General features: G+C 43.9%; 2 protein-coding genes across 8 annotated transcripts in view; one reads left to right on the plus strand and one right to left on the minus strand.

Annotated features, from left to right (window-relative positions):
* Positions 1 to 146: 146 nt before the first annotated feature.
* Positions 147 to 8,764, plus strand: LOC311495001 (uncharacterized protein; the record flags this gene model as incomplete). The annotated part of the gene is made up of 9 exons (XM_084554283.1): positions 147 to 152; positions 256 to 465; positions 833 to 958; positions 1,477 to 1,747; positions 2,814 to 2,893; positions 3,013 to 3,117; positions 3,250 to 3,345; positions 4,320 to 4,463; positions 8,597 to 8,764. 9 exons carry the CDS (start codon positions 147 to 149, stop codon positions 8,762 to 8,764), a joined length of 1,206 nt encoding a protein of 401 aa, XP_084410409.1.
* sulf2b (sulfatase 2b) overlaps positions 5,176 to 12,504 on the minus strand; it is a gene marked incomplete at its 3' end in the record, with an annotated part of 65,584 nt that continues 58,255 nt past the window's right edge. For 4 of the 7 annotated variants that reach the window (XM_084553679.1, XM_084553680.1, XM_084553681.1 and 1 more), the window contains 3 exons: positions 9,789 to 9,825; positions 9,622 to 9,678; positions 5,176 to 9,474 (listed from right to left, as the gene is read on the minus strand). In XM_084553679.1, the coding sequence (XP_084409805.1) occupies positions 9,444 to 9,474; positions 9,622 to 9,678; positions 9,789 to 9,825 (125 nt within the window). The remainder of the gene's footprint in view (positions 9,475 to 9,621; positions 9,679 to 9,788; positions 9,826 to 12,504) is intronic. The other 3 variants (XM_084553683.1, XM_084553685.1, XM_084553684.1) reach the window with 3 other exon arrangements.

Raw genomic sequence — 12,504 nt, forward strand, 5'->3', positions numbered from 1 at the left:
CAGTTTGGATTTATTAACAAACAAAGTCTCTGAACCACAGGAGTTGTAAAATGTGCTCACACTGTCTCAAAAAATGGTTGTAAAAATGTATTTGGTTGCATCTGGAACCCTGTATAGATACCAGAACTGTTTAAACTTGTTTTAACATGGAGGTCTATGGTGACTCACTGGAGCCTCTAGTGGACGTTGGAGGAACTGTAGCCTCAGACGGTGCCTCTTGGTTTCAGCTCTTGGTTTCTCTCTGCTTCCTCTCAGGTTAAAGAGCAGCAGGTGGAGCTGGAGGACAAGGTCCATCTGACCAATCAGCTCAAAGAACAGATGGTCCTGTTGGAGCGGCGCTGCTCACTGCTGACCGCCGAGGAGGAGGAGCTACGAGGGGCGCTGGAACAGACCGACCGCGTCCGCAAGATGGCCGAACACGAGCTGGTGGAGGTGGCAGAGAGAGTTAACCTGCTCACGACGCAGGTACGAGAACAAACAGAGATCAGGAAATAAATAAAGATACACATTCATTTCAGAGAGAGAAACTTTACAGCTTGTTCTAAAGTCTGGATCATGACACAAACAACTCCATCCATCCATCCATCCATCCATCCATCCATCCATCCATCCATCCATCCATCCATCCACCCATCCCCGCTACCTTCCTTCCTTCCCTATTGATGATTTGATCAGTTAACTGGCTGATTGATTTAGAGTGGTTGACATTAATGGATTGACTCACAGATTGTACCTGATGTACTCCCTGAGTGACTGGTAAACACCACATTGATTGACTGATTAATGGATTAATTAAGTGATAACCGACCATCGTCTGTTCTCTGTGTTTCAGAACTCGGGTCTGGTGAACCAGAAGAGGAAGCTGGAGACTGATCTGTGTCTGCTGACGGGGGAGGTGGACGAAGTGATGCTGGAGAGCCAGAGCACTGGGGAGAAAGCCAGGAAGGCCTTCACCGACGTCAGTACCAAGCTAACTGCTAGTGTTGGATTAGCATTGTTTGATTTCTGGTATTATGGGTATTTTAAAACCTTTACGATGAGATGAATGATGGGGGTGTGGCAGCCTGATGTTCAGGTGTGTCATCAGAATCAGAGTCTGGTAACATCTGGATTAAACTATGAGGCGTCAACTGGATCATCCTCCAACCAATCAGAGACATTTAGTCTAAACAAATCTAACTCCACGTCTCTCTGATGACATGTATGATTACCGTTGCTCTTCTGTCAGTCACCACGTTAAGCTCCTCCTCCAAATGATCTGATTGGCCCGGCAGATCTTTGCAGGAGCAGAATCAGTTCCTAACAGAGAGACTCCAGAACACAAATAAATTTGTGGGTGGGGAAAAGTTCCACAAGTGTCCAGGTTCAACAGGTCCAGGTGTGAACACTGATCTGGTCTCTAGTGTTCACACCTGGACACTGATCTGGTGTCAGTCCACATGTGGAGGTGGTCTGGGACACATGTGACCTCCTTCCTTTGGTAGTGTGAAGACACAACGAGTCCTGGGTCACATTAAAGACCACCTACTCAACAAACAGCTGTTCTTGGTTCTGAAACAGCAGTATGAATCGTTTGAATCTAATAACCTTTGGGGTAAGATAAGACAGCGTTTACATCAGAGCAGTCTGAAACTTTCCCTGAATGTGTTTGTCCAGGCGGCAGTGATGGCGGAGGAGCTGAAGAAGGAGCAGGACAGCAGCAGCATGATGGAGAGGATGAAGAAGAACATGGAGAGTACAGTGAGAGGTACTGACTCTTTCTACTGTGGTGGTTTATGGGTCTTCCTTCATGTTGTTATCCCAGAACCAGCTTAGACAAATAAATGTAGTAGATGAATAAATGACTCTAAGAGATTAAACACATGATTCAGACATTTGATCAGCTCCTACAGCCCAGCACCCCTCAAAAAACAAAAGCTTTCTTTTATTGTTTCGTCTAAAGTTGATTTCAGTCCTAATATTGTTTCTCCTGAGGTGATGTTCTCGTCCTTGACTGAAGCAGGAAGTAGTCTCCATGGCGACAACTGGTCCAGGTCTCTCTGGTCCAGGAAGTAGTCTCCATGGCGACCTCTGGTCCAGGTCTCTCTGGTCCAGGAAGTAGTCTCCATGGCGACCACTGGTCCAGGTCTCTCTGGTCCAGGAAGTAGTCTCCATGGCGACCTCTGGTCCAGGTCTCTCTGGTCCAGGAAGTAGTCTCCATGGCGACCACTGGTCCAGGTCTCTCTGGTCCAGGAAGTAGTCTCCTGGCGACCACTGGTCCAGGTCTCTCTGGTCCAGGAAGTAGTCTCCATGGCGACCATTGGTCCAGGTCTCTCTGGTCCATGGATCACTGTGTTCAGTTCTAAATAAACCTGCTTCTTCTCCAGATTCAACGTTCAGAGAGAAATCCAGATGACCAGATACCTTGTCTAAAATTACACCTGAATATTGTTTCAGAGACGTGTACGAAAAGATTTGAAATCATTGACTGATGGAAACTACTTCTTCTTCTTCTCTATGACTCTAATAACCACTGGTTTCTCCTTTACTTCTCTTTCTGGTTTCATAGATTAAAGGACCAAATTTACTTGTTTACTTGAAAATCAAATGAACTCTTTTTTCTTTTTCTTCTTCTTTTTTTTCTAAAAGCAAACTTGAAACACCAGAAAGTACACAGACCAATTAATAAACTTCTAATTTCACATGTTTGTCACTGAAGTTGTTACATCTTAAAGCTGCATTAGCTTGATACAGTCTTTAGTTTTCCGTTAATGAGCGACTTGTTTTCCCTCCAGATGTTACAGATGTTCACGCTGTGGTTGTGTTTGTGACAGAGCTGCAGATCAAACTGGACGAGACGGAGCAGATGGCGCTGAAGGGAGGGAAGAAGCAGCTCCATAAACTAGAGACCAGAGTGAGTGGAAGCAGTCTGGATTTAAAGAGGCTTAGATCTGTGTTCGTTGATTAGCAACAGGTTGTAGACGGAGAGGAGGCAACGGGTTGAAGCTGATGAAACAGCCGCTGTGTCTGCAGGTGAGGGAGCTGCAGACGGAGCTGATGCTGGAGCAGAAGAAGAGCGAGGAGTATCAGAAAGGAGTCCGCCGCTACGAGAGGAGAGTCAAGGAGCTGACGTACCAGGTCTGATCCAGATGCCTCCTCCTCCTCCTCCTCCTCCCCTTCCTCCTCCTCCTCCTCCTCCTCCTCCTCCTCCATCCACAGTGTACAGATGTTGTTGTGTGTTGTTCACCTGGTGTCTCTGTCATCCTGCAGACGGAGGAGGACCGTAAGACTCTGCTGAGGATGCAGGAGCTCATCGATAAGCTTCAGACCAAAGTCAAGAGCTACAAGAGACAAGCGGAGAACGCTGTGAGTCTTTGACACGACGCAAAACTAAACCTCTAACTTTAATCTGAGACATCCACAGGTAGAAACATGTGAGTGAAACTAACAGGTTTCCCTTTAGAGCCTCATGAAAATGTTCACATTTAATTAACTATACTTTTACAAAACATTTTATAAACAACCTGCAGTGTATTAAGAAAAACAAGAGCAATGCCTCTTACTAAAACAGTCTGACACCTAGTGGAAAGATTAGGAATAGCGGTTGCAGTTCAGTTCTTTGCAAATTCATGCTGTAGGTCAGATTGAACTCTCTGTCGGGCCGCTTTTGGCCCCGAAGCCGTATGTTTAACACCCCTACTTTAAAGCTTTGTTAGGACTAGGCTAACATTTTGGATGGAGGCCGGGAATAAAAGATTTTGCAGCTGCAGGATCTGGTCTGTATGAGAATGACCACACTCAGCCACTGATAGTTTAGTCTCCTTGTAGCTGAACAGTCAGGGAGGTTTCTAAAGATCCAGATCCAGCCTGATTCATCTCCAGACCCAGTAAGACCTCTACCCGTAGCAGGCCTTCTGTTGAATGCACCGTGAACTTGAGTCAGATCTCAGCTGCTGTGCTGTCCTTGATCATGTAGAAGGTTGGATCAGACGTTACAGAGAAAAGAGGAAGGGTTCATTCCAGGAACTACATTTAGGGACAGTCTGAGCTAAATGCTAAATGCTAATCTATTATCCACTGTTTAAATGTGTCAGTAAAAGTCAGAAAGCAATAACGTCATGTAGTGGAAAACAGCAACTAGTAAAGTACTTAGATGAGACAACTATACCTTCTGGTTGTCTTAGTGATGGAGGCTGTGAGGCTATTCTTCTGCTCATTAGTAGCCAAGAGATCATGTATTCCTAATATCCCATATTCAAATAACATTCTAGTCTCGTTAGTGAAACTGAACACTGATTGGACGTTAACGTGGAGCCGTCATTCCTCTGTTCGTCCTCCAGGAGGAGCAGGTGAGCTGTAATTCCGTACGCTTCCGGAAAGTCCAACACGAGCTGGACGACGCCGAGGAGAGGGCCGACATCGCAGAGACGACCGTCAACAAGCTACAGATTCGGACTCGCGAACAGATCAGTAAGGTCGTCATGGTGAGTGTCCGTGGACTCCAGGAGCAGAGGCTGTGGTGGTGGTAACCATGGTAACCTTTACAAATAGACATCAGGTGAGGAGTTTCCAGGAGGGACAGAAACGTGGAGGTAGAAAGACAACCAGCTGTTGAAACAAGTCTACTGGACACTCAGGACATGGAGGAGGACATGGAGGAGGAGATACTACTTCTACTCGTCTCCTTCTTCTTGTGCTCATTTTTTTCTTCTTCTTCTTCTGTTCCAACCCCTTCTCCTCCACCTACTTCCATCTTCTTCTACTGCTTCTACTCCTTCTATTACTCTTTGTCCTCTTTTCTTCTCCTCCCTCTTCTTCTTCTCCTCCTCTCCAGTAGATATGACGCTCCTCTTCATCAGTAAACTTCTACACTGACTTATGTCTTGATGTAATCACACGTACCTATCAGTCTCCATGGTAACGGTTCATGATCATTGGTCTAAACACTGAACTTCTGTCACGTTTGTGTTTCCACAGATCACTGAGTGAAGCGCCGCCTCCTCTTCCACCACCATCGCTGGGTCTTTGTGTTTTATTTGTGTCTGCTGTGGGTTTATCTTTTCAATATTTTAAGTCATAAATTAAAACTAAAAAACGATAAAGTAAATGTGTTTAGGGAGGATCTTTAAACTTTAAAAAAACTATTTATGGCCTTTTTTCTTTCATTATTATTATTCAGAAAAAACATCTATTTATCTCTGTTCTGATATGTGAGATGGAGGATGTGTTCGCTCCTGAGATCTTTCATCTGGTTGTTGTTGCTGAAAATATCTTGTATACGACACAGACTCTCACCACGGTCCACAGAAACCTGCCTGGGTGGAGATGGAAGGTGGAGGAGACCAAAGACGGAGCTCAAAGAAGATTGGAACATGTTTGCTAACATGCTAGCTGTAGCTTCTTTATTGCGCTGTATGTGTGCCCCCTAGTGGTCAAACTGTCCCATCACAGAAAGGATGTGGCCGTATGCATGAGCAGGAAGTTGATTTATTGTGGTGGAGTAAATAAAGAAATGAATAAATACCTGTTGGTGTTTGACTCAGTGTTGGTCAACGATTGCTTCAGGTTCATCCTCTGGGGACGAGCACACACAGGAGGAACGGGATTGTTTGGAAGGCTGGGAGTTGACAGGAAGACTGAACAGCAACTGAACAACTACAGCGACAACTCAACGACAATATAGCAACTACAGCAACAACACAGAAACTACTGCAAATGTAGCAAAAATAACACAGCAACAAGACAATGACAATACGGCAACTACATTAACAACACAACAATACTGCGACAACATGGACAACATGAACAATGCCAACAACACAACAAAACTGCAACTAAACCAATAACCCAACAACATGAAGAATACAGCAACAACACCACCAACAACACAAAACTACTGTAACTGTAACGACAATACGGCAACAACGACAACACTGCAACTACACAAACAAGAACACAACAACACAATGACAGTACTGCAACATCATCAACAACACAACAATACTGCAACTACAATATGAGTGACACAACAACATCAACATGAGCAACAACAGCAACACAGAATACCGCAACATCAAAAAACAACAACACAGCAACAACAATTACAACCCAACACCATCAACATTAAAACAAAAACACAGCAACACCAGCAACTGTCTACTGTGGGTCAGTACCTGTGAAGACTCATTGTCTCTCAGCTGATCCATGAGTGTGGAGTTGTTGTTGTTGTTGTTTTATTAAAGTTGTCATTTCCAGCCTCGTTTTCCGACTCACAAACACACTCTGAACAGACTCGACAACATTTTGGCATTCAACACTTTATTCACAAACTAGAACCAATCAGTGGGTGACTGTACAGGTGTGTTAGATCAGTATCAACATGGCCCCTCCATCGGCCTCTCCATCCTCCATCCTCCATCCTCCAGTCAAAGTGCTCTGCAGTTTGTCCTTCAGTGTGTGTGTGTGTGTGTGTGTGTGTGTGTGTGTGCGTGTGTGTCCGTCTTTAGAAAACACACCTAAACATTTACAAATACATTCAAACACAACCAGGAGGTTTTTGTTTCCTAGATAGTTGTTGTTAGACAGCGAGTAGCACCGCAGAGCAAATACAGTGTGGGTTAAAAAACTTTAAAAAAGAAAGAAGAAGAAGAAATAACTCTACAGACGGCAGACATGTTGGCTGCACTCACACAGGAAGGAAGAGACACTGAGAAAAAGAAAAACAAGTGATGAAGGTTTTACCGTCTTCACAGTTTACAGGAAGTCAGATTAGCAACATGTTAGCCTAGCGTAGCCAAACTCAGCTCATGACGTGGATGTCTTTATGGGGCATCAATTATATGAACCTCCAACCAATCAGAGCCATGAATGATGTGTCATTTCCTGTCAATATCTTTTACAACATCTGACGGCGGCCATCTTTACTGGAGCAGAATCGGTTCCCAACAGAGAGCGTCCAGACCAAACCCAGTCTCCCAGGATAAAACCCTACATGCACGTGATCAGTTTGACCTGGAGAAGTCATTTAGAAATGATCCCATACGTCCATGCTGTTCTGTGGACTCTGGGATTTACTGAGGCCATCCAGATAAGACGTCAAAGCTGTGCTACTGCTAACTGCTAGCTTCCTACTGCTAGCCTGAACTTCCTCCGCCTGCAAATTACTGACGGCAGAACGTTGATCTGGAGTCTCTCCGTTGGGAACTGAATCTGCTCCTGCAAAGATCAGCTGGACCAATCAGAACTCTTCTGTCCATCACCACTTAAAGCCCCACCCCCAAAAGATTTGATTGCTGAACAACTTGATAACACAAAGAATCTGTAGGAGGACGTCTGGTCTGACTTCTGAGACGTCGCTCTGAACATGATTTAAATCAGGTTTTTGTATCAAAAGTATTAAATTCACACACAACAATAATATTTTTACAAACTTACAAACCCAAATACGCCTACAATGAATGAACATGGTGGTTTCATCAGTACCTCCACAGAGAACACATCGATTCACTTTCATTCATCACTTTAAAAGGTTTGCACGGTCGACTTTTAGGACGGTGTCTTTGTTCTTCAGTTCCCACAGTAAAGTTGAAAAAGTTGTATAAAAGTCACACTTTCTTTTTTTGAAGTCAAAGAAAGAAACAAGAAGAAGAAACAAGAACCTGGGTCAGACTGAGTGATCAGTTGTTTGACAGATTATCAACTACAAAACACACAAACCTGAAGCTTCTCAAACACACGTCTGGATCGGTCGGTCTAAAGGTTCTCCTGCAGAACCTGTTCTCTTCAAAGAGTCTGGAATTTAATTTCATTTGTGAATCTTTTTTTTAAATACTGGAGGTGATCATCTTGTAAAGTGATGATTTGATCAAACATATAGATTAATTCCTTACGTCACTATTAATTATATCTGGGTTATAAACTGTGACATTAATACTGTTTTAAAGTCTTACATTTAATCTGCTCAACACTGAACACACCTGCTCTTGTAGCCAGCTGAAAGGCATTCTGGGAACTGTAGGAAACAACGATTGACCTGAAACAGCGGAGCCGTGTTTGACGTTTGAACGCTGAAGGTAATCTGTGTAAATCTGTTAATAACTCACAGAGGAATGATTAGAGTCTAAGATCCCAGCGTCCAGATCTCCAATGAGTCTGGACCATGAGGAGTACAATCATCCCAAAAATAAAACCATAACAGCCTTCCTGTGTGGATGCAGTGGTGTTATATTTTACATGCTGGGTGGTTTGGTCTGAAGAGAGAAAGAAAAATACAAAAAATAATAAAAATCTGAACATAAACAATGAGGAGGATGATGATTGGACGGTGAGGAGTTTAAAAAATAAAAACAGATCTCTGCAACTTTTTTTTTTCCAAACCACAAAACAACAACAGGTCCTGTCCTCTTTTTATTGGCTCACCAGACGTCTTTTCTACTTCCTGTTTGATCTTTTACTCCCGCCTCCTCCTCCTCTCCGAGGGCCGCTGCAATGCATTGTGGGTACTGTAGTCAGTTGCTGGGTTAGTACAGCTGTAGCTCTGTCGGTGGAGTTAGTGGAGGAGGAGAACGTCCTCGCTGGCGTCTGAGAGTTCGACGTTTGGGACGTTTCTCCGTCTCAGTCTGAGTTTAGTAACGACACCGACAGGAAGAAGAGGTCCTTTAATGTCCTGACGCACCGCGAGGCTAAATATGGACACGGAAAAACAAATATGGCCGCTGGGAGGTCACCTGAGGAGGAGGAGGAGGAGGAGGAGGAGGAGGCTGACATGAGGCAGGAGGAAGGATGAGATTTTACTGAAAAGTTTAACAGAGATTTAGATTTTCAGTGAGAAAAGAACTTTAACGACCAAATTATGACTGAAATTAAAAAGAAAAATAGAGAAAACTTATATATTATATATTTAACTTTATATACAACTGTATATATTTACGGAAACCTTATGGATAGTAATGTTTAAAAGTTCAAAAGTGTCACTTTATAGCAGGAAGTCTGAAACTAGAACGTCATGAGAAACAAATTTAAATCAGTTTTAATGTTTTTTTATTCAAGAACTTCTAACAAATCTGCAAAACTGTCAGAGAGAATGATTTTATAAGATGAGAGTTTTGATCTTGTTGATCGCCTGACAGTCCAAACCCAGGACAAACTAGTCTTAATACCCTCCTCCTCCTCCTCTTCATCTCCATCCTTCTCCTCACCCTCCTCCACCCGGAGCTCCTCTCCCTACAGGGGGAGGAGCAGCTGATGGATGGAGAGGTGCGTTGGGTGTTTCTTCCCAGCGTCTCCCTGAGCAGCTCGGGGTGGGCGGGTCTAACGATGTCACAGAGGTTTGCAGAAGCTGATTGGCTGACCGACCAGGTGGGGGCGTGGTGGTCGGCTGGTGGCGTCACCTCGACGACCACGCCCCGCTCCTCCGGGCTGCTGTGGGTGGGGCCAGGAGTACCTGCTCCAGCCAATCAGGGGGCTTAGCCCTTCCAGCCGTCCCAGATTGGACCACTGAGTGGAGACAGAGAGAGGGGGTCAAGAGAGACAGAGACAGAGAGAGACAGGAATTCAGACATTCAGCTGCATGCAGGTCAGGCAAAGAGGAGGAGGAGGAGGAGGAGGAGCAGGAGGAGGAGGAGGAGGAGGAGGAGGACTCACAGGGTTCTAGACGATGAAGGTTTCTTGACTCTGGGCCACTTCCTCCTCTCAAACAGCCTGAAGCAACAAACACACAGAGGGTTAACATTCTCTCTCTCTCTCTCTCTCTCAGCAGGAAACCATGAACCATGCAGCGTTCAGGAACACATCAGTCCATCAGTGTTTACCTGTAGTCATCGAAGCTGCCGTGTGCCCGCCCTCCTGCTGAAAGACACAATCTGATTGGTTAGTGAGCAGACGACTATTATCCAATCACATCTCCACATAGAAACACATGGTGTTAAAAGATGCTGGTCTCAACTCAAACACTGAGGTACATCACTCCCCAGTCTTGTGCAGTGGTGTGCAGACAATAATCTAATCCTCAATATAACCAAAACCAAAGAACTCATAGTTGACTTCAGGAAAAAGGCAGACCAGCACCTTCCCATCTCCATCAATGGCCAGATAGTGGAGTGGGTCCCCTCCTTCCGTTTCTTAGGCACCACTATCCATCAGTCCCTATCATGGAACCTGAACATCAGTTTCATTATTTCCAAAGCCCACCAGAGGTTACACTTTCTCCGTCAGCTGAGGAAATTTGGGGTCAGTAAAGCAGGCATGATCCATTTCTATCGGGCTACCATTGAAAGTGTACTCACTTTCTCCATCTTGGTCTGGTATGGTAGTGCCACCAGCCAGGACAAACAACGGCTTGAGAGGGTAGTGCGCAGAGCCTCAAAAATCATTGGCTGCAGTCTGCCTACCATAGCCTCACATTTCATCACCAGAATTTCAAGGAAAGCCAAAAACATCATTTCTGACATCTCCCATCCAGCACACCATCTATTCACACCATTACCATCAGGGAGAAGGTTCAGGAGCATAACATGTAAAACATCACGTTTTAGGGATAGTACCTATCCACAAGCTATTCGCCACCTGAACATGCACTAAGCACTAAGCACTTTATGAGTTAACTCCATAACCTGGTTTACCTCCAACCTTACTGCTGCTTCTGTACACCATGCACTTTTTGTGTGTTAAGTGTTGTTACCTCTGCTATTTATGTGCCTATTCTTTTTTGGCTTTAGTACTGTGATGCTGTGTTGTCATTATGTGTGTTACATGTGAGAATACCAAAACACATTCCTATCAACTGTATTGTTATATTGTTGAAATGGCTATAATAAACTTGAACTTGAACTTGAACTTGAGAGACAGTGGAAGATGATGTCATAGTCATATAAGAGCCAATCACTGTTGACGACTGCTTGAACCACAAATTGAATGAGGAACTAATCAGACTATCTAGTTACAGACTGGTGTCATATCATGACCAGGGGCCTCATGTACGAAGGTTGCGTGAGTACAAAAACGTTACGTACGTACTCGCTCACAGAAAAGTTCAGATGTGTCAAGAGTGAAATGTCCGGGAACTTGTACGTGCCTCACTCCAATGTCTGGCGTACGCTGGCTTCTACAGCTGTTGATCCTTTGGCGACACTTAGAGGTGATGCTGGGAAACTGTCATCAATGTGAAAACTATTAGTCTGACCGATCGGGACTGTGCCGGTCGACCCTGAGCAGAGCCATGTCAGCCGTGTGGGACAGAGTTATCCGCATGTCAGCCAGGTATATCAAATACCCACAGTGCATCTGAACAGGTCAACATTAAAGAGCAATTTGCAGCTAGAACCGGTTTTCTGAATGTAATCGGCGCCACATTTTAGAAGGAAATCCACGTAAGTCTTGATACATGAGGCCCCTGGTCTGGGATCTAGAGGAACTTCACGCCTGCAATTATTTTTCAGTGGAACGTTGTCAGTTTCATACATGGCCCATTGCCTCCATCTAGTGGGCTAATGGTGGTACTACAGTGAGGCTGTTTAGTATTCTTTAAGACCTTTACAACACAATACAACATGCCTTGGTGACTGGTTTCCCTGGGGGGTTACATGCGTGCACAACAGCCACATGGACTTGAGCCACAAGGTGGTCACAGTAGCTCAGCTGCACATAAGAAACACTTGAGAGCCACAAGTAAAAAGAAAAAATAAGTAAAAATCTAGTGAAATAAAACAATATAAGCACAAAATGTACATAATTTGCATATAAACAGAGGTGTCAAAAGTATTCACATTCTGTACTTAAGTAAAAGTATGGATACTTGTGTAAATAAATACTCTGGTAAAAGTAAAAGTACTGATTCAACTCCTTTACTCAAGTAAAAGTAAGAAAGTACAGGCTCTGAAATGTACTTAAGTAAAAAGTAAAAATGATTTTGCCATTAATGAAACAATTCATCTGTTAATTTTGCAAAATGAAAAAGTTCTAGCAGAATAATCTAGACTGAATTGACCAGATGTCCTGCATGAACATCTGAATAATTTTTAATAATAAATTGAGGGTTATTGGGTTGTTGTTTTTAAACCGCTAGCTAGTGTTAGCTATAAACGATCAAAAGGTGTGTTTCCATAGCATTGCTAATGTTGTAAACTAGCTTCCAAAAAATCCTCAAAAAGCTAATGATAGCAACAGAAACCACACCATACCTGAATTTGTTTGTTTCACATTAGACCAGTACTTCTCAAATAGTGGGGTCAGGTGGACTTTCAGTATTAGTGTCTTTATTGATGCTTGAACGATAAACACGCCTCCAGTCACTAGGTGGCAGCAGAGCTCAAACTAACCAACAGGCTGCCTGTTCAAAACAGTAGAAGAAGAACACAGGCAGCGCATCGTCGACTTTCCTTCTCTAGTCCGATGCTCTAGTCATGTCCGATCATGTCACGTCTTTTACGTGGAGGTTAAAAAAGTAACGAGCTTGTTTTTCAAACATAAGGAGTAGAAAGTACAGATATTTGTGTAGAAATGTAGGGTGTAAAAGTAAAAAGTCGTCAG

This window comes from Chelon labrosus, assembly GCF_963514085.1.
Source record: "Chelon labrosus genome assembly, chromosome: 10".
Classification (NCBI taxonomy): domain Eukaryota; kingdom Metazoa; phylum Chordata; class Actinopteri; order Mugiliformes; family Mugilidae; genus Chelon; species Chelon labrosus.